The sequence below is a fragment of the Pan troglodytes genome, chromosome 6 (assembly GCF_028858775.2).
Source record: "Pan troglodytes isolate AG18354 chromosome 6, NHGRI_mPanTro3-v2.0_pri, whole genome shotgun sequence".
Taxonomy (NCBI): Eukaryota; Metazoa; Chordata; class Mammalia; order Primates; family Hominidae; genus Pan; species Pan troglodytes.
Window position 1 is genome coordinate 136,234,570 of NC_072404.2, and position 21,265 is coordinate 136,255,834.

At 35.4% G+C, this 21,265-nt stretch overlaps 1 protein-coding gene across 9 annotated transcripts in view; it reads right to left on the reverse strand.

Annotated features, from left to right (window-relative positions):
• Nucleotides 1-21,265, reverse strand: part of TSPAN12 (tetraspanin 12) — a 71,160-nt gene that overhangs the window by 32,593 nt on the left and 17,302 nt on the right. For all 9 annotated transcript variants that reach the window (XM_063815547.1, XM_063815546.1, XM_063815545.1 and 6 more), the window contains 2 exons: nt 20,254-20,336; nt 19,004-19,139 (listed from right to left, as the gene is read on the reverse strand). In XM_063815547.1, the coding sequence (XP_063671617.1) occupies nt 19,004-19,139; nt 20,254-20,336 (219 nt within the window). The remainder of the gene's footprint in view (nt 1-19,003; nt 19,140-20,253; nt 20,337-21,265) is intronic.

The following is a 21,265-nucleotide window of genomic DNA, read 5'->3' on the forward strand; positions in this document are numbered from 1 at the left end:
TTTGTAGTGAGATCTGAGTCCTTGATAAAGTCATTCTCATACTGATTATTGCACTGAGAATCACTCAGCTGCTATTTAGTTTAAGAGCTAGATTTGAAGCATCTATAAAGCATGATGCTAATCTTAATTTCAATAAAACAAAATTAGCCCAGAATTAAACAACAGTTCCTGCTGAGCTGTGTTGTGGTATGAAGTGTACATCCCTATCAATGTCACTACACAAACACCTATTGTCTTCAACATTACTGGGAACAGGTATGTATCTCCCCTGATGGTGGCAGCAAGTGTTCCTCGTGTTTCTTGCTTTCCCAATGCATATGGTTTGATGAGATGGTCTGTACCAGTCTAGTTTGCAAAGCAACTCACCCTCTCTTCTCCTAGTGGGTTTTCTTTCTGGAATGATGAAAAGTGCTCTGAATTTGGAGTTAGATTTAAGTTCAAAACCAGCTCTGAAACATATTGTGTGACCTTTAGCAAACCATTTAACTGTCCTTGTGTCAGTTTGCTTATCTGCCTGATAAAGATAAAAAAAAGAAGCCCCTTTTACAGTTGCCATCAAGGTAGATTTGATACATGGGAAAATGCTTTGGAAAATGGAAAGCGTTATAAAAAATGCTATTCTGTACTAGTTTGTGAAACACCATCCATAATGACTTGTCCTCTCTTTCCGTACGTAGCCTTCATTCTCTGCAGTGTGCCACAGTGTCTTCCTCATCATTGTTTTCCAGTATTTTACCTCCTATTCTTTATTTTTTCACTTTTCTCCCTCCCTCTGTGTGTCGGGGTTTCCTTGTCTGCTGTATTTCAGGTCTCAGAGACTTTGGCTTATAAACCACTTGGCTGTCCTACTCATAAGTCACAGTGCTCCCTCCACTGCCAGATCATCAGTTCTGGCTGGCAAGGATCTTGTTCTTAAACATTATTTTATCCCCAGTGCCCAAGCAGCACCTGTCACACAGCAGGTATTGGGTGGAATGTCAGTGGAAATAATGAGCAGTTTACCAACTAAGACCAATTTCAGTATTCCCTTGGGTTTCTCTAATTTGAACCTTGAGTGTCTTATTAACATTTGACTCCCCTTGATTTCTGCCTACACATTTCTATTTTAAATATTGCCTCTCTTTTACCAGTGTCTTTTCTGTAGATTATGCTATAATAATCCAGTATGCCTTTAAACATTTAACACAATTTACAAGTGAAAGAAAGGGAATAACGTGCAGACTCTCCCCATCTCAAGTTACTACCATCTAAACATTTTAAACGAATGCAGAATGAATAAATGTGTGTCTATATGGGAAATTAGAATGTCATTATTTCCATTATAAAGTATTTTACTTGCTTTGAAAAATTGTTCAATACAGAGTTCCTGAAAATATCTAATTTCCCCTACTATAGACCAACTAAAACTTGTTTTCCACAAATAAGTTTTATTCCTAAACCTACATTCATGAAAAAAAATTGCATCTAACACAGCATTCTGATAATAGGATACACCCCCTAAATGATGTAATCAATCAGAGATTTTTATCACCAAGTCACTGAAGCTGAGAATAAATAACTTTCGGTTCAAAGATGAGTGCCTTCATGTTTTAGGTAATAGAAGATTAAATAAAACAATGTACGTGAAATTGTCTTGTTGACTTAAAAAAAAAAAAAGCTGTAAAAATGGAAGAACATAGGCTTTGAAATAAAATAGACCTGGCTTCAGATTTTGGCTACTTGACATATCCATTGGCTAGTCTTGGGCAAACCACTACACCTCAGTTTCTTCATTTGTAAAGTGAGAATGTTAAAATTACCTTGCAATGCTGTGCAAAAGATTCCATAAGGTAAAGTGCTGCTTCCTCGTAAGCACTTCCTAAAAAGTAGCCATTATTAACCATATCATAATTTCTACTAGAACACAAACTCCACATGAACAAGAGGTATCAGTGTGTTTTAAATACTTACCACTCTACCTGGCACATAGCAGACACTTAATATATGTTTCTTGAGTAGAGGTAATTAGGATTAGAGGATGGGAATGACGGTGTATAAAATTGCTCATCCTCCTGAGACTATCAGTGTCACCCCCACAAAAGGGTGTCTAATCCCAAAGGCTATTACATGAACTTTTAGTAAAATCCCTGTCCAGTGAGACTGTATTTGGTATTTTCCAAAACATCTTTATTACAAAACTAAAGCAGGATGGGTGTGGAGGGTGGGGAACACAACTTCTTTTTTAAAAGTAGTGAAATCAATTTGTCTGTTATCTTAAACAAACTGAGGTTGGTCACAGAATGACCAGAATGACATGTTACTAGTCCCTTTGTCCACTGGAAGTATCTGAGGAGGAAAGGAAGGGCTTGACACCCACCTTCCTATTTAAGCCCTTGGGGATGTGTGGGTAAATGCATCCCCTCGTAGAAACAAAGAGGATTAATTCCCCCCACTTTTAAAGTTATTTAACATCACTATATGTACACAGACAAAATAGTTAAATCTCAAGGAAGGCCCTTTTCTTAAAGAAACATTTATTTATAAAAATGATCTGCTTCCCTGATACCACCACCCCCTAGGATTTCCCCCTAAAGAAAGCAGATTCAACACTTGGCCTTATCCCTTCTTCCCCTTGAAACTTCACTAAGACAATAGTAAAGGGATATTTTAAAAGGCATAATCCCAGGGAAAACTGAAAAAAGGAAAAAGAGACAACAGCAAGTATATTTTGGAAAAGTGCAAAGCAGAGAGCAGAGTGGCAAATTTCTCAGCAGTCCCCCAAAAGCTGAATGCTAAAGCAATAGTGGGAAAACCTGATTCACATCACAGAGTCCCCAAAATACTCAGGTATTGGCAGCCCTGAGGTGGGGATAAAGAGAGAAGGACTTGTTGAAAACCCCACTTAGGAAGAAGTTAGACCTCCCCCAAACACAGGCCCCTCTCTCATCCTATGCAGCAGGGTGACTACCCTACCTTCACCAACAGAGATGCTTGAGGAAGTGGAGACACTAAAATAGAGAGTCAGGATTGGGGACAGCAGGTATAGTAGATGACAAAGTACAGTACTAGAAACACAGAATTGAAGGTCAAATTTACATACCTTTCCTACAAAGGTTCAAGACTCAAATCAAACCAAAATAGCAGTGGACTTCTAAAGGACAGCAAACGAGTGTCTTCAAAATTCTGAGGAAAAAAGTTATTTCCAATCTGGAATTGTATAGCCATCAGAATTAATGCATGAGGGTTTATAAAGCCATTTCCAGGCATATAGGCTTTAAAAATTTTCCTATGAATGCTTTTTCCGGAAATTACTGGAAGACATGCTTCCTAAAATGAGAGACTAAACAGAGAAGGACAATGACTTGGAATCCAGGAAACAGAGGGTCTAAAATAAAAGGGAGGCAAAGGAAATTCCAGAACGGTAGTAAAAGGATATCCCACGATATCCTTTTACTACCTGAAGCAATAGCTTCAGGAGGCCTAGGCTGGAGCAGGTCTAGAATGTTCTGATATATATATATATATATCATATATATATTCGATGAAATGCCCAATATATTTGACTATATAAAGAAAAAACTTACACCAGAAGGAAGTAATTCAGAGTTGAATTAAACATAAATACACAAAACAACAAAACAAAGAAATTGATGAATTTCAAGAAAAACAACAGATCATACCAGAAAGAAAATGTAAACCTAGTACTTTATCAGACCCAGCTGTAAACAGCATTTACATGGTCATAATCATGTAAACACCAATCTAACCAAAATTATGAAATGTCTGGGTTGAGGTGAGATAGGAAGTATGGTGGGTGAGGCACAGCAGGAAAGGGTGCCAGTTCTTCATCTTCCATAAGGGGAAGCCAATGGATAGTGTCCAAAACTGAAAACTAAAAGAAGAGTTACATAAATATATGATTTAGAGATACAGAAGTAAATTCCAAAGGAATCTGCTCAAACAAAATTGAAAGCAATTGCCTCATGGGTGTGGAAAATGCCAGGATAAATGACTGCAATGTTTCATCATAAGCTTTTTGGAACTAAATTAGCTCTCTAAATTATGTGCTTGGAGCACACTGATAAAAGTAAAAACAAAATTAAAACAAACAATAGCCCTCTGGAGGCCTTGACACCAAAGAGAAAAGTCTTGGTAGCTGAAGGACTTTAAATATGTTTTACATAGAAAATTGTAAGTGCTGCAATTATACTTCAGGGTTATGGGAGGTAAAGGAGGTGAGTGGAGATTGGAAATATTCTAATTGCTCAGGTACAGTCTTCCTTTCCCTAAATGTATCCTCAGTAATTCAAAATAGAAATGGTATAACAAAAATATAAAAAATGTATACCCAGGCTAGACCCTGCTTTGAAATATGAATTTCTTCTGCAATATTGCCCATTAAAACTATACATTTGGGAGGCCAAAGTGGGCAGATCACAAGGTCAAGAGATCAAGACCATCCTGGCCAACATGGTGAAACCCCATCTCTACTAAAAATGCAAAAAAAAAAAAAAAAAAAAATTAGCTGGGCATGATGGCATACCCCTATAGTCCCAGCAACTCAAGAGGCTGAGGCAGGAGAATCGATTGAACCTGGGAGGCGGAGGTTGCAGTGAGCCAAGATGGTGCCATTGCACTCCAGCCTGGTGATAGAGCGAGACTCCATCTCAAAAAAAAAAAAAAAAAAAAAAAAAACCAAAAAAAACTATCTATACTGTTTGCTCAAATCAGTGTGAGTTGAATTATTTTCCATGTTCGTTCATTTCAATCACAAAATCATAGAACCTAGAATTCTGTTATTGTCAATTTCATTCAATGATAGTCTGAATTTTGTTTATTTGTATTCTATTGCCTCTCAATGAATGAAAAAGTAATTTTTTTCTTTTTACGTCTTTACTTCTTTACTGTTAATAATGGGTATTAACAAACTTTCTAAAAAGACAATATGTGCTTTTGTATTAAATATTTCCAATGATTTTCACTTTGGGGAAACTTGACTTTTTAAAATTTTCATTTCTAACTTTTATTCATCTAATGAAGACAAAAAAGCAATCTTCTCTAACAAAGTCAATCAATTTATTGAGTGCCTATATTTTGGAAAGTATTAAACTTGGTAAAAGCAGTTGAAAAACATAGGAAAAGATACTTTCAATTACTAAGAGCATGTTTAGAGAAAATATACTCTCTACATGTAAAACTTAACACCCTCATTCCTTTCAACTTTACAAAGAGAGGACTCTATGATATACATTATCTAAAGAAAACAAAAAACCCTGTATCTACCTCACCACAAATAGAAAAGGCAATTGTTTTCCAAACTGTTTTTCTATATAAATGCCACTGCAAAAGAATTTTTACATTAAAAGAATTGTAATGTTTTCCTTGAACACTTTTACATGTTTTTTTGTGTGTGCAAGCAAGCAGATAATTAACCAAGTATCACAGAATCCCCCTCAATAAGAATCTGCTACACTGAAAGAAAAGAGTATAAACAACATAAAAGTTATTTTAACTTACTGTTCTCTGAATTTATAACTAAAAACTCAGACAGTTTTTTCATAAGTAACATTCAACATGATTTAAAACCACAAAAGTCAGATTTGCTTATCTTGTAAAATTGATACAACCTGTGATTCATCTCCCCCCAACTAAAAGTTATTTCAAAATATAACATACTTTACTGGACATTTTAATATTTTTAAAACATGGTGCCTTTTGACTCCTATCTACATGCTACATAGCCAACACTTTTAATAAACAAAAAGTTTGATGAAAGGCCTACATTCACTAAATGATAAATGATAAACTCCAGTCTCTATCCTGTCAAATACTAAACTCTGCAAACTTTCTGTGCTAAGTATCTTTATGGCAGTTGTTTATTTTTCCTTTCCCGGTGATTGGAGGTTTAAAAATATTATGTTACTTACAGTTAGTAAATAAGGGAATTCCATTGCCAAATATTTGTACAAGATAATGGAACAGCCGTCCTTCTATTAAGAATCCATGGGGACTAAAATACTAACAACCTCAAGAGTACTTGCTGCTGAAAACACATATACACACAGAGCCTCTGTTTTAGCTATAGCAGACACACACTTGGTAATTTCTGAAGGTCAATCATTCACCACGTCAATATCGCTCTACAACTTTTTTTAAAAAGTCAAAGAATCAGGTCAGCCTGATTTAGGAAAAATAAATTAGAACTATAGACCAATGGTTAAAGAAATAGTCTTGTCTTAGAGACCGTCCCAAGCCCGCCAGTATCAATAACTACTCAGGACATGCAGAAATTTAAGCTCAGATTAAAAATTTATGGTCCTTTGTGCATGCTTGTACTTGAATAAATATCGAATATTTTTTCTAAGATTGTATCTTAATTTACTCCCCTTTTCAGTTTCATTTACATTAATAATTGCTGAGCTAATTTCTTATTAAAGATGTTGGTGAAGTTCAAATTAGTAAGGGTTTGCTTCATGTGATGTTCAAACTACTAGACAGAGAAATGTGTTATGCCAGGATGTGCCAGTCTAGCAGAAGGCTACAAGTTCCCAGGGTCAATGATGTACATCAAGGCATTAAGGGTCAGTCAATAAAACATCGGAGCACACTAGAGAAGTCACCATGTACATGGTGTCTATTGCCTGGTAAGCTAAGTCAGCTAAAGTGTGCAAGCTCAGCCCTATCTCAAAAGATTTACAGGCTGTTACTGGTTTCTGAAGAGGGTATCTATACAGATTATTGGGCCATTCCTAAGAATGTGAGACAGGGGTCCCCACTACCAAAACCCATACATGAACATGCAAACAGGAAGGAGCCTTAGCAATATCTCAAGCAACACAGCCAAAATAATACCACACACGATTCTGACCCTTATCGTGCCTCTCCCTCAGACCTAACCAAATGTGTCCAGATACTTCCCAAACAAAAGAGGGGAATGAGTTCACTATAGTCAGCATCTTTATTTTTATTAAATTTTTTTTGGAGACAGAGTCTCATTCTTTCACCCAGGCTGCAGTGCTGTGGCATGATCTCGGCTCACTGCAACCTCCCCATCCCAGGTTCAAGTGATTCTCCTGCCTCAGCCTCCCAAGTGGCTGGGACTACAGACATGCACCACCATGCCCGGCTAATTTTTATATTTTTAGTAGAGATGAGGTTTCACCACGTTGGCCAGGCTGGTCTCGAACTCTTGACCTCAAGTGATCCACCTGCCTCGGCCTCCCAAAATGCTGGGATTATAGGCGTGAGCCATTACGCCCCACCAATAGTCAGCATCTTTATGAAAACACTTTCATAAGACAACAGGTTAGGAAATGAGAAGTTTTAAAAGACGTTAGATTAGGCGAAAGAAAATTCGTACTATAATAGCTGTCAACAACTTTTTAGCTTATCTATAACTCTATGTCTGCAAAAGTATCTCCTTCTAAATCACATTTTTTTTGCTTTCAAACAAGATAAATACTTTATTTTTGTATATTCTCCAGAATGACCACAAACCCTATTTGTTAAAAAAGGGTATTAAAGGAAATAGTTTCCTTTAAATTTTACAAATCCACATATATAAATATGTATTACAAGTAAACAGCTTGTTCTTTTCATTGATAAATATATTCATGCACATACACTTTGTTCCTAAACCATAAATATTTTTATTCCCACAGAAAAAAAGCATAAGAACATAATTGTTTGTGAATGTTACACTCTGATTCACAGTCATGCTCAATGTTCAGAGAAGAAAAACGATGTATAAACAACGATAAAATTATTAAATCAGCGAAGTTGCCAAAACATCAGTAATTCAGTCTAAATGACAGAAGTTTGAATTAACTACAAATTACAGAATAATTGTAAAGAAATGCACTTTTGTTACAATGAATATTTGAATATAACGATGTTGAAAAGTAAAGACCTGCTTTTATAAACAAACCAATGATGATGTGAGGAAAGCATATCCATTATCTCTAAGTAAATGTTTTTAACATTCTTGAAAAGTTTATTCGTAAAAATTTGTTCTCCAAGTTTGTCTAAGCAGTTCTACCACAGTCCTCTGACACTAGTTGTTTAAGAAAAGTCTTTTCCCTGAGGCTGAAAAATCGCTGCAGCGTTCCAAAGAACTAATGTTGTAACCCTCAGCAAGGTCCTCTTTGTGCTGGCTTGTTTCCCTAAACTCACCTTAGCCCAGCACCCAGTGTCTAGATGCCTAATTTAGCTTAGTCAGTATATTTTTAGTATCAAATCTGAACTAAAGACATCTAGATTAATAGAATTTTACTTATAATGACATCTGGAAAAAATCTAAAACATTAGATGGACTTCCCCACATGAGTACCTTTATTCGCTCATCAATAAAGGCATATTGTCAGAATTAAAGCATGTCCTCCATTCTCTCTTCTATCATTAAAAAAGGTTATCAAAACGTGATTCTCCCTTACTTAGCCAAGAGTAACAAGACCAGGTATCCATTTCTCCCAGGTGAATGAGCAGAAGGTCCAGGATTAGGGAATAGACACTCCTACCAGGGATACATAGCAAAAGATAGAACAGATTGTGCTTCTGCTCACAAAACTTCAGATCACAGAGTATGCATGACATTCAATTTGGCACCAGCTCACACAGCCAAGTCTCAGCCATATCTGATACACATATACCCTAAGACATACATGTGCCCTTCTCCAAGCCCACTGTGAGCTTTCCAGTGTTATCACAATTGTTCCTTCCACCAGCCTTTGGGTCCTCCAAAGCGCCTTTCTCCCCTGGCCCACTGTCCACCAACCACTCACTGCCCCTTGCCCTTCTCCATCACATCTCAGCTCAAATACTTCCTCAGGTCCCTTTGTTAAATGTTCTTAATAGAAGACAACGATTGTTCCTTAGTGATTTTTTCTTTCTTCTTTTTTTTTTTTTTTTTTTTTCTTTTTTACAGTACCTTTAAAAACACAAAGAGAGAACTTTCGGAATGAAAGTATTTTCATAATAAAAGGTAAAAAAACCCTAATTGTCTCATTAGAAGTTCTCAGTCTGTGCTTCAACTCAACTGTGCAAGCCCTATACAGAATGTGAAACTGTAAAATATTTTAAATGCTTGTTTACTGGAAAAGACACTGCAATGATTCATATTCTACTTAATTAGAAATTATTTTTAAGTTGCTATCATCTAATAAAATTCTGCTATTTTATTAAATCTTTAGAATTGTATTAATATTCTTCTTAAATATTATGTTTCTAAAATGTCATTATTTTAAGGAAATTTGTTGTTTCTAAAGTTTAAAGTTTTATAACTAAAATAATGGCTGTATAAAGAAAATTCAGGAATAACCACTTATTTTAGAATAATTCAAATGTGCTGCTTAACAGAAATACAAAGTGATACAACTACAGTGTTAAAACATTTTAAATACAATTTAAGTTATTGTTTCTGTCATCTAAGCTGAGAAGATTTATCTTAGCCTGAGCATGTAACCTGAGCCTATTACCTTTTCTCTGAAAAAAGGAAAAGACACATGGATTACAATTCTAAAAATGTGAGTTTTTAAAATTTATATAGTTTCAAGAAAAAGCTTTCTTTAATTCATAATCTTATTTAGCCAACAACTTCATTAGACATTGCACATAAAGCAAATACTAACCATGATTTTTTTTTTTTTTCTAAATATTCCATCTAAAAGCTGCTTTCCTCACTGGCTTAAATGACTTAATTCTCTCATCTTTTACAAACATTATCCGCCCTCTTGTTTTAACTCTCTTTACATTTAGGATACTGTTTCCTCAGTCATCTCCTTTTAAATGAATGTTTTCTGGTTTATGTTTGCCAAAGGAAGTTAGTAGACAGACATGTGGAAGTAAATGAGAAAGTGAAAACACAGCACAATTGCTGAACTCACCTCAAGGAAGCATTCGCTGAATTGGTGACCAGTATTCACAGGTGGAATGAACATTTCAATAGCATGTGCTGCCAGAAAAATACCTGACTTTGAACTTTGCACAAACTCAGGACAGTCACCAAATCAATGGATATGGAAATATTTGGCTTATATTTAACTAAAATTATCTCAAATGTATATATCTAAAAACAATCTATAATAAGGTTTAAAATGCTTACTGTGACATAGTACACCATACAAAAACTTGAATCATTCATATTTCAAACCCTGAAGAAAGACAAAGTTCCAATGAACAGCCAAAATCCTCTCATAAAGACCCAACACTAAGGCCATGAATATCACACAGTTGTCCTGGCCCCTGTCTCTGACACAACATTTACTTTTGAAGACATCTGCTGACATACTTTCATGGGGCATCAGAAGCCATAAAATACTTACAAGTAAATTTAACTGAGGAGTTAAAAGATCGATATGCTGAAAATTATAAAATACTGATGAAAGAAATTGAAGATGACACAAACAAATAGAAAGATATCCCATGTTCATGGATTAGAAGAATTAATATTGTTAAAATGTCCATACTATCCAAAGTGACCTACAAATTCAATGCAATCCCAATCAAAACTCCAATGTCATTTTTTTACAGAAACAGGAAAAAAAATCCTAAAATTCCTATGGTACTACAAATTCCCCAAATAGCGAAAGTAACCCTGAGCAAAAACAACAAAGCTGCAGGTATCACACTACCTGATTTCAAAATATATTATAAAGTTATAGTAATCAAAACAGCATGGTATTAGCCTAAAAACAGACATCAACCAATGGAAAAGGACAAAAAGCCCAGAAAGAAGTAAACTGACACATTTACAGCCAATTGATTTTTTGACAAAGATGCCAATAACACACAATGGGAAATGGAAAGTATCTTCAATAAAGGGGAACAACTGGATATCCATATGCAGAAGAATAAAATTACTCTTATTTCACAGCATAAGCAAAAAAACAACAAAAATGTTTTAAAGATTTAAATGTAAGACCTGAAACTGTAAAATTAGTAGAAGACAATGCATGAGAAGAACTCCAGGACACTGATCTGAGCAACGATTTTTTAATATGACCCCAAAGTCACAGACAGAAAAAAAGCAGAAATAGACACATGAGAAAATATTAAACTACCAAGCTTCTGCATAGCAAAAGAAACAATTAGAAGAGTGAAACCCATTGATTAGGAGAAAATATTTGCAAACCATGTATCTGTTAAGGGACTAATATCCAAAACATAAAATGGACTCAAACAACTCAATAGCAAGAAAGTAAATAACCCAATTAAAAAATAAGCAAAGGACCTGAACAGACATTTCTTAAAAGATGACATGCAAATACCCAACAGAAGACAAAGAGATGAAAAAAAAATGCTCAACATCACTGTTAGGAAAACACAAATTCAAACCACAATGAAATATCAACTCGTAGCTCTTAGAATGTTTACTATCAAAAAGACAAAAGATAACAAATGTTGGCAAGGCTGTGGGGTAAAAAAATCCTGGTACACTGTTTGAGTAAATATAAATTAGTACAGCCATTATGGAGAGCAGTATGGAGGTTTTCAAAAAATCATAAATTGAATTACCATATGATCCAGCAATCTCACTTCTGAGTGTACATCCAAACGAAATGAATAGGAATGCCACAGAGATATCTGTATTCTCATGTTCATTCCAGCATTATTCACAATAGTCAAGACATAAAAGCAACCTAAGTGTCCATCAATAGATGAATGGATAAAGAAAATGTAGTCCATATATACAACAGAATACTATACAGACCTAAAAAAACAAGGAAATTCTGTTACTTGTGGTAACATGGTTGAACCTGGAGGACATTATGTTAAGTGAAATAAGCCAGCACAGAAAGACAGATACCACATGATCTCAGTTATATGTGGAACCTAAAAAGTGTTGATCTCAGAGGAATAGAGAGTAGAATGGTGGTTACTAGAGGCTGGTAGGGTGAAGAGGAGGAGGGTGAAAGGATGATTAATGGGTACAAAGTTTCAGTTAGATAGTAGAAATAACTTTTAGTGACCTATTGCATAGCATGGTGACTACAGAGTGATGTATAAGTGTATATTTAATAATGATAAGTTGTATATTTCAAAATTGCTAAAATAGTAAACTTCAAATGTTCCCACCACAAAAAATAAGTGGATGCAGTGGATATGTTAATTAGCTTCATCTAAGAATCCCACCGTGTATACATACATTATTGAAACATCAAATTGTACCCCATACATATATACAATTATTATTGATAATTACAAATAAAAAAATTAAATTATAACTTCTAAAGAATTCTAGCTAACAAGTCAAATAAAGTACATGTATTGAGTAGATATGTTTCTATTATATAAAAAAGTATAAATGCTGAATAATTTTTCATTTCCTGATGTCAAGCAATACAAACATTACTATCATGTAATGCTTTATCCATAATTCTACCTCAGCAAGGTTTACTGATTTCAGCCACCTTCCTCCAGTCCCTAAGTCTTACTTAGTTCATACCCTTATCCATGGCTTCTGGGGATGATAATGTAATCACTAACAGGGCTTTCTATTGTTTCCCGCTTAAATGTGAATTATCATTTCATCACAAGCTGGAAACACGCATTGGTTCTTTACAGCCCAAAGAATAACATCTAACTTTTTGATAAAGACCTTCACAACTGGACTTAACTTCATTTTCTTCTCACTGTGCACCAACACCACAGCCACTCTGACTTTCTAAGTTTTGCCTAAGCTTACCCTGTCCCTTCACTCCTCAGTGTTTATACACACTCTTCATGTTGCTGTAAATCTTCTTCCTTCCTCATCTCCACCGGCAAACCCTTATGTATTTTTCAACATCCAGTTCAAATAAAGACTCTCCTGTGAAACATTCTGGAAATCTCCATTTGCTCCTGATTCTGGGTTCCCACAGCAATTATTTATAAATTTAATGTTATATTTTGCTTTGTAATTTTCTTTCTATTCACCCCTTTCATCTTTGTTCTCTCAAGTAACTATCATGGATGGGTACTCAATACACAATTAAGGAGGGCAAAAGGAAAGGAAAGAGGAATGAGAGGTGAGGAAGGTAAATAGGAAAGGAGAAACTGCTTGATTCTTTGACAAGATAAGCAAAAATGATAACTACAGTAGAAATTTTAAAGTTCATTTTATAATAAGCATACCAAAAGACCATATTTTTAGAAATTAAATGACTACCGAATGCCTTGGAGTAATAAATGAAGCATAGTTAAAGTCTTCTAGAAACAAATGCCAGTAATTAGTTAAATGCCTTATAACAGTACTGTGGTGTAGTGAAACCTGCATGGTCTTTGAGCACAGGCTGCATTTGAATGCTAACAACTACCAGCTGTGTATCTTTGGGGATTCTACTTTTCCTTATTTGTAAAATTAGTCTAATAGAGTTGCTGTGAGTATATTTTGAGAAAACAAAGGTAAAATATTGGGCAGATACTGAACATACGGTAAATAATATGATGAATCTTCATTTAGAAATAAAGTTTAGGCTATCAACCAAAAATATAAACAAAATAATAAAGACATACAACTTAATAGGTTAATTTTAACTTAAGGACTTATGACTAGCTATATAATTATAAAATTCATGACTATGTAAGAGAAGGCCTTAAACAGAGACTCTTTAGAAAATCAATTACTACTTAAATATATTCTGATTTGCATTATGATTTTAAACAACAAACAAACAAACAAACAAAAAAAAACAAGGGGAAATTTCTCCAAGGCCATTAAAATTTCATTTGATTTCCACTAAGGAAAGCATTCAGATCTGGTTCAATCACTCTATATTTAAAGAAAGTTTTAAAAGTGCAAGCACACAATCAATAGTTATATTCAAAGTCTCTGGAAAAATAAAATGGAAAAAAAAGCACTTCTCCTTTAAAAATGATTCATTTGTATTAAATACGTAAGGTACATCCAACTTAATTTCTGACAAGCACTTGACTGCTTGTGGTTTGCTGGCAGTTGAGCATATATTTGCATCACATCCTGACAAATGATGATCTCCTGATGGTGACATTCAGCTGTTGTCAACATCATAAACATGTCTGTTCAATCTGTTTACATTCCCCCTGAGCTGGCACTGCTTTCCTAATGCCTATGTTAATAGCAAGGTAGAACTGCAATAACAAATGAATTTCATTTCGTCTACAGCTAAAGCCTTGGGAAGTAACCATCTAAGGCTTAAAACCAATTTCAATTTAGCTTCAATTTCTCTGTTAACGGGAGAAGGAATTTCTACTACTGAAATTACCGTGAAAGGCATGGCATATTCCAGTTTCTTTTCTTAGTCATTTTTGGCTTGTTTTCCCATTATAATTAGAATTTAATTATTCTTAAACCCCTCATATAAATACATAAAAATTTCTGTTCTATGACAGTTTCACACTTACTAAGAACAAATCTAATGAGTACGTTTGCCAGATAAAGCAAATAAAAATACCTATGTCCATTTAAATTTAAATTTCAATGAATAATGTTTTAGTATATGTATATTCTAAACATTGCATGGGATATACTCATACTAAAACATTATTCATTGTTTATCTGAAATCAAATTTAATTGGGCATCTTCTAATTTATTTGGGAACCTTAAATTAGGGTGCTTTAACAACTTACATCTATAAATCTATCATTCAAAAGAAGGATGAAATTCACGACCAAGGTTTCTCAGAAATGTTTTCCAATAGGTGGCCTCTTAGCTTGTAGAGGTTTTCTGTTGCTTTTTGATGAGGGCTGCAGGGAGGCTGGTTATAAAGACCTGTTTTGAGGAAGGCTCATTTACTTTTTCTTGATCAGTCTGTTGAATAATGGCATTTTTACTTTTGCTTGAACAGCACAACAGCCCAGTTGCCAGCTCTTTTCTTTATATATATAATCATTCAAGAGATATGGCAGCTCTCTGAGATACCAATTGTCTTTTGAAAAATAGCTTTCTCACACTAACCTGTTTTACAGCTCTTAAAAGTAAAACAAGACTTTGAATACAGGGAAATGGACAAGTTGGATGAATGTATTCTGCTTGTTTAAATATTTACTTCCAAAATAAAAGTAAGAAACTTCCTTAAAAAATTGTTTTTAATTAGGATAAAAGGTTAAAGGGCACACAAAAAATACTGTAAGTTACTTTGCAAATATTTGCCAAAGACCTTACATCATGTCGCATTCTGCACTATTTTACCGCCCACCCCACAATGAGCCATTCCCCTTGTAATCTAACCTTTTCTAACAGCCACATTCCTCTGTTAAAAATCTCACTCTCATCACTGCCTTCCAGGCAACATCTTTAATCTGATGTGCTGGTCATTCCTACTTTCACTATTCTAATTCACTGTCTGTTATTCAATGATTTAATAAACACTTATTAAAGCAATGAGCAAGGTGAATGGTTCATATTACTGAAGTTGTTTGTAGTCTGGTAGTCTGGGCTGATTATTAAAAAGAAAAGGAAGTTTATAATAAGGGAAATACACTAGGCTTCAAAAGTTGGGAAAAGTCTATTAGAGACATCAGTAAAGGCCCAGTGAGAATGGGCTTTGCAATCAGGAACGCCGAGGTCTGAATCCAAGCTCCCAGCCTTATTGCCGAATGACTTGTGGCATATTACTGACCTCTCTGAACCTCATTTAATAATTACCTATCTCAGATAATTGTCATCAGGTTTAAAATGAAAATGTTTTATACATTACAGGACACATTTGTAAACACTTAGGAAAAAAATCAGCTATTATAGAGTGAAATGGCAAAATTGTTACAAATATTGGAACTAGACTGCCATGGCCTGAATATTAGATCCTCTCTTTACTAGCTGTGTAGACTTAGGCAACTCACTTAATCTCTCTATGCCTCATTTCCTCATCTATATTAAGTGAATAATAAGGGTAATTCAAAGTTTTAGTCCAATTTTATACTCAGCAGAGAGGATAAAATTGATTAACTCATGTACAAGAACTCTTCATTTAAAAAAAAATTCAGGTAAAACTCTACAGTGTCTGGCACTGTAAGTACTCAAGAAATGTTAACTACTTCAATTATCATCAGTGTCATAATTATCATTTAAAGAGGTAGCATTTCAGATAAGTCTTCATGGGCTAGTAATATTTAAATGAAAGTACTGAGAAGAAATTTCTGGCTAAGAAGACAGCAAGAATAAATGTAGAGAAGAACGGAGCAAGAAAGTTTGTTCAGGGGTCAGAAAATACAGAACCAGAGAATAATGAAGTAGATAAAAAAGCAAAAAATGGCAGATAAAGTCTCCATTGTAGAAGGGCTTGGTGCACATTTGAGGTGTTGGTACATACTTCATTACCCAATAGGGAGTCTCTGCACCTGTCTGAGCAGGAAGTTAGGAAAGCCTGAACTTGGGCATCCCAGAGGAGGATAGAAAAGAGAGGACAACTTCCCATGACTGTAGAATCTGAACTGAGAGGAATAGGCAGCTATTTAGAGGAGGGGGATGTGGGGAGGAAGCCAGAGAGGAAAGCCTGAGAAACAGACCAGATGCAAATTGGTTGCGAGTGATAGATACATGGGAGTTGAGACCACAGATCATTCTTTAGCAAGAAGGAAGCTGTGTTAGGCCTAGACAGAGTAAGGACTAGAAGCCTGCCATGAGAGGAGAGGCACCCCAAAGGGAATGGAGAACGAACAGCCAAAGGCAATCAACAGGAAGGAGGAACCAAGATGTAGATGTCACCTAGGGACACATGGAACAGCAATGCATAAAAAGATGCTTTGTAAAAAAGAGTACATCCAAAAAGCAAAGTAGAGATGGAAAAAGGCAAAATCAATCTATGCTCATCATATTCCCAGAGGGTGGCACTGAACCCTTCGGGCTGAGCTCAGAGTTCTTCCTCTCTGGCCTCAATAGCACCCAGTGCAAACCCTATTAGAGGTCTTATCTCATAAAGACAGGTCTGATAGCAAAAATTGGTGGTATACATGATCAGTAAGTATTTGGAGAATGAATGAATGAGTAAATTAGTGGCCTTTAGAACCTCAGTCATCCCTGCCACTTTTGCATTATAATGCTCTTGCCAGTATTACCAACTAGACTCTCATTCACAAGTTTAAGATTTGCTCTACTTCAAGTAGCAGGCCACATTACTTTGTTGTTTGTCAATTTGCACTACTAGCATCTAAGCAGCCTAAGGGAATGCATAAAGAGTTTTCAAAATGTGTTTCCAAAGCCTTTGTGGTTCCATGAAATACCTGACCCTACTTGCCCTGCCTCCCTCCAGCATCCCACTGCATAGGGACTGTGCAGAGTAAAAGTTGGGAGGAGGGAGGAAATGGCAGTCAGAACTTAATTGGTTATGCAAGAGAGACATCATTGTAAGACTGCGTTTTAAAAAAGAATTCTGAGACTCTTTATCTAAAACTTGAAATATGTTATACTCTACTCAAATTATAGAAGGTTCATGTAAAGTAAGTCCTTTTGTTTATGTTTAAATTATTGCCCAAATATCTAAAATTGCAAAATAAGATCTCAAATTTCCACCATTCTCCCTTTCACTATATACCTATATGAAGAGAAATAAAGCAGTAGGCATGTTTCCCCATCTCTGAGTGTCGTTTATTTTATTCATTCATTTATTTATTTATTTTTTGAGATGGAGTCTTGCTCTGTCACCCAGGCTGGAGTGCAGTGGCGTGATCTTGGCTCACTGCAACCTCCGCCTCCCGGGTTCACACCATTCTCCTGCCTCAGCCTCCCGAGTAGCTGGGACTACAGGTGCCCGCCAACATGTCCGGCTAATTTTTTTGTATTTTTAGTAGAGACAGGGTTTCACCGTGTTAGCCAGGATGGTCTTGATCTCTTGACCTCGTGATCTGCCCGCCTCGGCCTCCCAAAGTGCTGGGATTACAGGCATGAGCCACCGTGCCCGGCCTGAGTGTGCTTTATTTTCTATAGCATTTTGTGTTTTTCAATATTCGACCTGAACAGTTACCCTCCAAGAAGCTAAGTAATACATTAACACAGGTTATACTGTGAAATTTAAAGCTTTAGTTCAACTTCACACTAAGATTCTGTTTTAATTGACTTGGCATGGGAGCCAGTCAAGCACGAGTCTGTGGGAGCTGCCTCCTGGAGCCAATTTGTACTCATCTGTCCCCAGTTCCACATTCAGTGATTTCATGTTGGTAACTTAAAATTGACCATGCTGGGAGAATTTACCCCACGGAAATCCCCAAATGCTACAAATCTGAGCTTTTTTTTTCTGCCCAGTGATCCAACTTACCAGCACACCACTCAAATTGTTTAAGTTCTTTATATGAAATTAATGCACAGCCAGGGCTGAGACCTACTATAAAAAAAGCGTATACTCAATGAATTAGTTTTTCAGCCTTATATGTCTGCAACTATATGTTAGTAATCTCATTACCTGGTGCCACTAGTATATATTTTGCACATTAAGTGCTCTTCTAAAAATATCTATATAAACAGTATTTTAATCAACTCAATTTTTTAATGTTAAAAATGTTTGCCTACTTTTGAATTAAAAGACTAGTCACAGAATTTGAATGGTGAAACTAATTTAAAAAGTACCTAGTGCAACTCTCAGAGTTAAAAAAACAACAACTAAGATTATAGAAACTGAGACTCGCTTATGTTCTCTAAACTATATAAAGGCAGTGAACAGGACTATTACCTACGTCTGCTACCTCACAACCTGAATTTCCACAGGAGCTTACAGGGTGGATTTGTTTAAAAATAGAAGAGAAAGAAACAGTTCCTTTATGGCTTCTCAGTTCCAGTCCCAAGGGGACTTTTTGAGTGCTAATAACTACGAGGACACTAGAAAGAACTCATACTTTCAAATGAAAATGTCAACACGTAGCTGGAGTGAAATAATTAAATTGCTTATATATATTTCCATACCTCATCCGGTACAGCAAATATGTGTATTCAAATAATCTCTTGTGAAACGAAAGCTTCCCTTCTTACAGGATGTTGTTACTGCTATCACTGCTCCCTAATCTTGTGAACTGATTAAAAAATAATACATTACTGGTTAATCTTTTTAACTATAATAAAGAGAAAATATAACATCATACCCATGCAAGAAGCAACAGATTTCTTTTCACCGTTCCACAATATCCTAACATCCCCACAATGATAAGGAAACAGCAAACAGCAATCATGACCGGATGAACCACAGGAAAGTAAGTCAAAATGACTGCTTCCTCTACCCTGAAAGAAGAAAAATAATGTATTAGAAAGAAAATATAATCAAAATGCACCCAAGACATAGCAGAAGACACAACTGTGATTTGTGTTAATAATTCTTTCAATCATGATGCCTCAAAACTAGTGACTGCATTGTTATTTTCAAAATCACTGTGCTATTGTTTTTATGTTTATTTGCTCGGTTGCTTTATTTTTGGTTTTGCAGTGTTTGTTTTTTTTAATACAAGTGGTAGCTTTCCTACCCCAACTCATTTAATATATAATATACAGGACCTTGATAAAAGGTCCATCTATTATTATCTCCGAAGCCTTAGCCTAAGTAAATCACATGGGAGCCTTTGCTATTTCCCAGCTGGGAGGAATCTCCTTCCTCTTCTCTAATTTTTGACCCCATGTGCACTACGTTTCTTCTCCCTGACAATTGATCCTCCCCCAAAATGTAAAAGACTGCTATGCAAAGGAAAATCAATCTACATTTAAAGAAAGGAATAGGTAGAAATGATTTTTGCTAGAACACGATGAAAAATTCATTAACCGAAACCAGTATTAATGATAAAAATTAACCATTATTAAGCTAAGTTTCCCTGTGTTAAGGACTTGAAAAAAATGGTTTTCATTTAATCCTTACCACAATTCAGATGTCATATAATACAATCTCCATTCAGAGATGATGGAGTAAAAAGTAATTTGTCCTCTGTGATGTTAGTAGATTAACCCTTGAAATTTGAGAAAAAAAAATCATTGTGGTGTATGGTTTTCATTAACCCAAGAATATGAAGGTAAGAGGAAGCTGACGGTAATTTTCTTAGGGAAAAGTAACTATGCTGGTTCTTTACACGCACTTATGACATGGCTGACGCACAATCAGGAGGGCAGGCAACTGCTATTACCATACCCAGAAATGTCTGTATAAACATGCTGCCACCTGATCCCCTGCTAGGACCAGAGGCGCACCTTAAGGAGAATTCTGGAGGATGCAAGTGTCTGTGACAAAGGTTGCTATGGGCAGGAAAAACTTTTCCAAAAGATCAAGGAAGAGCACTACCATATAAATAGCTGAGGGCAAAGTTACTTAAAATCAGCAAGAAAGAATTCAATCAATAATTATAAAGTATACCTCGTTTCTGCAGTTAAAGTGAGGACATTATTTAGGTAGTCCCTCATCCAAGCAGAAACTGCCAACACACTGATGGACATTAACTGGGGAGAAAAAAGTACAAACCGGTTACCAAAGATTTACGTAACATTCACTGCAGGATTAATAATAGGAAAATCAAGGATTTTGTTACATAATATCTTTCCCAATTACCATTTGCTGCATCTTGAAATTTACTATTACTATAAATAACTGCCATTCCATTTTGTAATCATGTCCTAGGCACCAAATGGAATACCACCCAAATGGGATACAGAAAACAAAACTATTAAGTGGCTGATCCCAGGTTCAGGACAGAAACTGCACAAGATAAGGAGGCCACAGAACAAAGAAATTATCAAACATATAAGATGTGTCTAAAACACATTGTCATTCTTAAAGGCAAGGAAGCAATTAAATACTATTACTGAACAATTAAATATTGTCAAAAAAAGTCACAGAGTTAATTTAAAACGACTTCTATTGGCTAAAATTCAAATAATTTAAGCATTAAAATGATAGTAATAGTAATAACATTAAATGTAATCCTTTGATTCATAAAGCGCTAAAGTATACAAACTCATACTCACACATATATGTGCTAAAGTATATAAACTCATAATGAACAAAATTCTCTGGTCTTTGTAGAAAGTTGAATACTCAACTCATTATTCAGAAAACTGACAAGAATCTATCATTTCTATTTATCCTACTTTTCCTGTACAAACTAAAGGAAGAACAAAGGACTTGATTAAACTTTTTATGGAAGAATTTCTGTAATATTTGCAGGAAGCATTCTAGAGCATCACCATTTAACAACCTTTTCTCAAATAATGGATCTCTAGAAAAAAGATCCTCAATGGCTGCAATTTTATCAGGTCATTGGTTCTCAATCCTGTCTGTACAGTTGAATCATTTAAGGCTCAAAAAAATTACTGAACACAGGTTTATCCTGGACTAATTCTAGGGAGTAGGGCTTGGGCATCAGAAATGT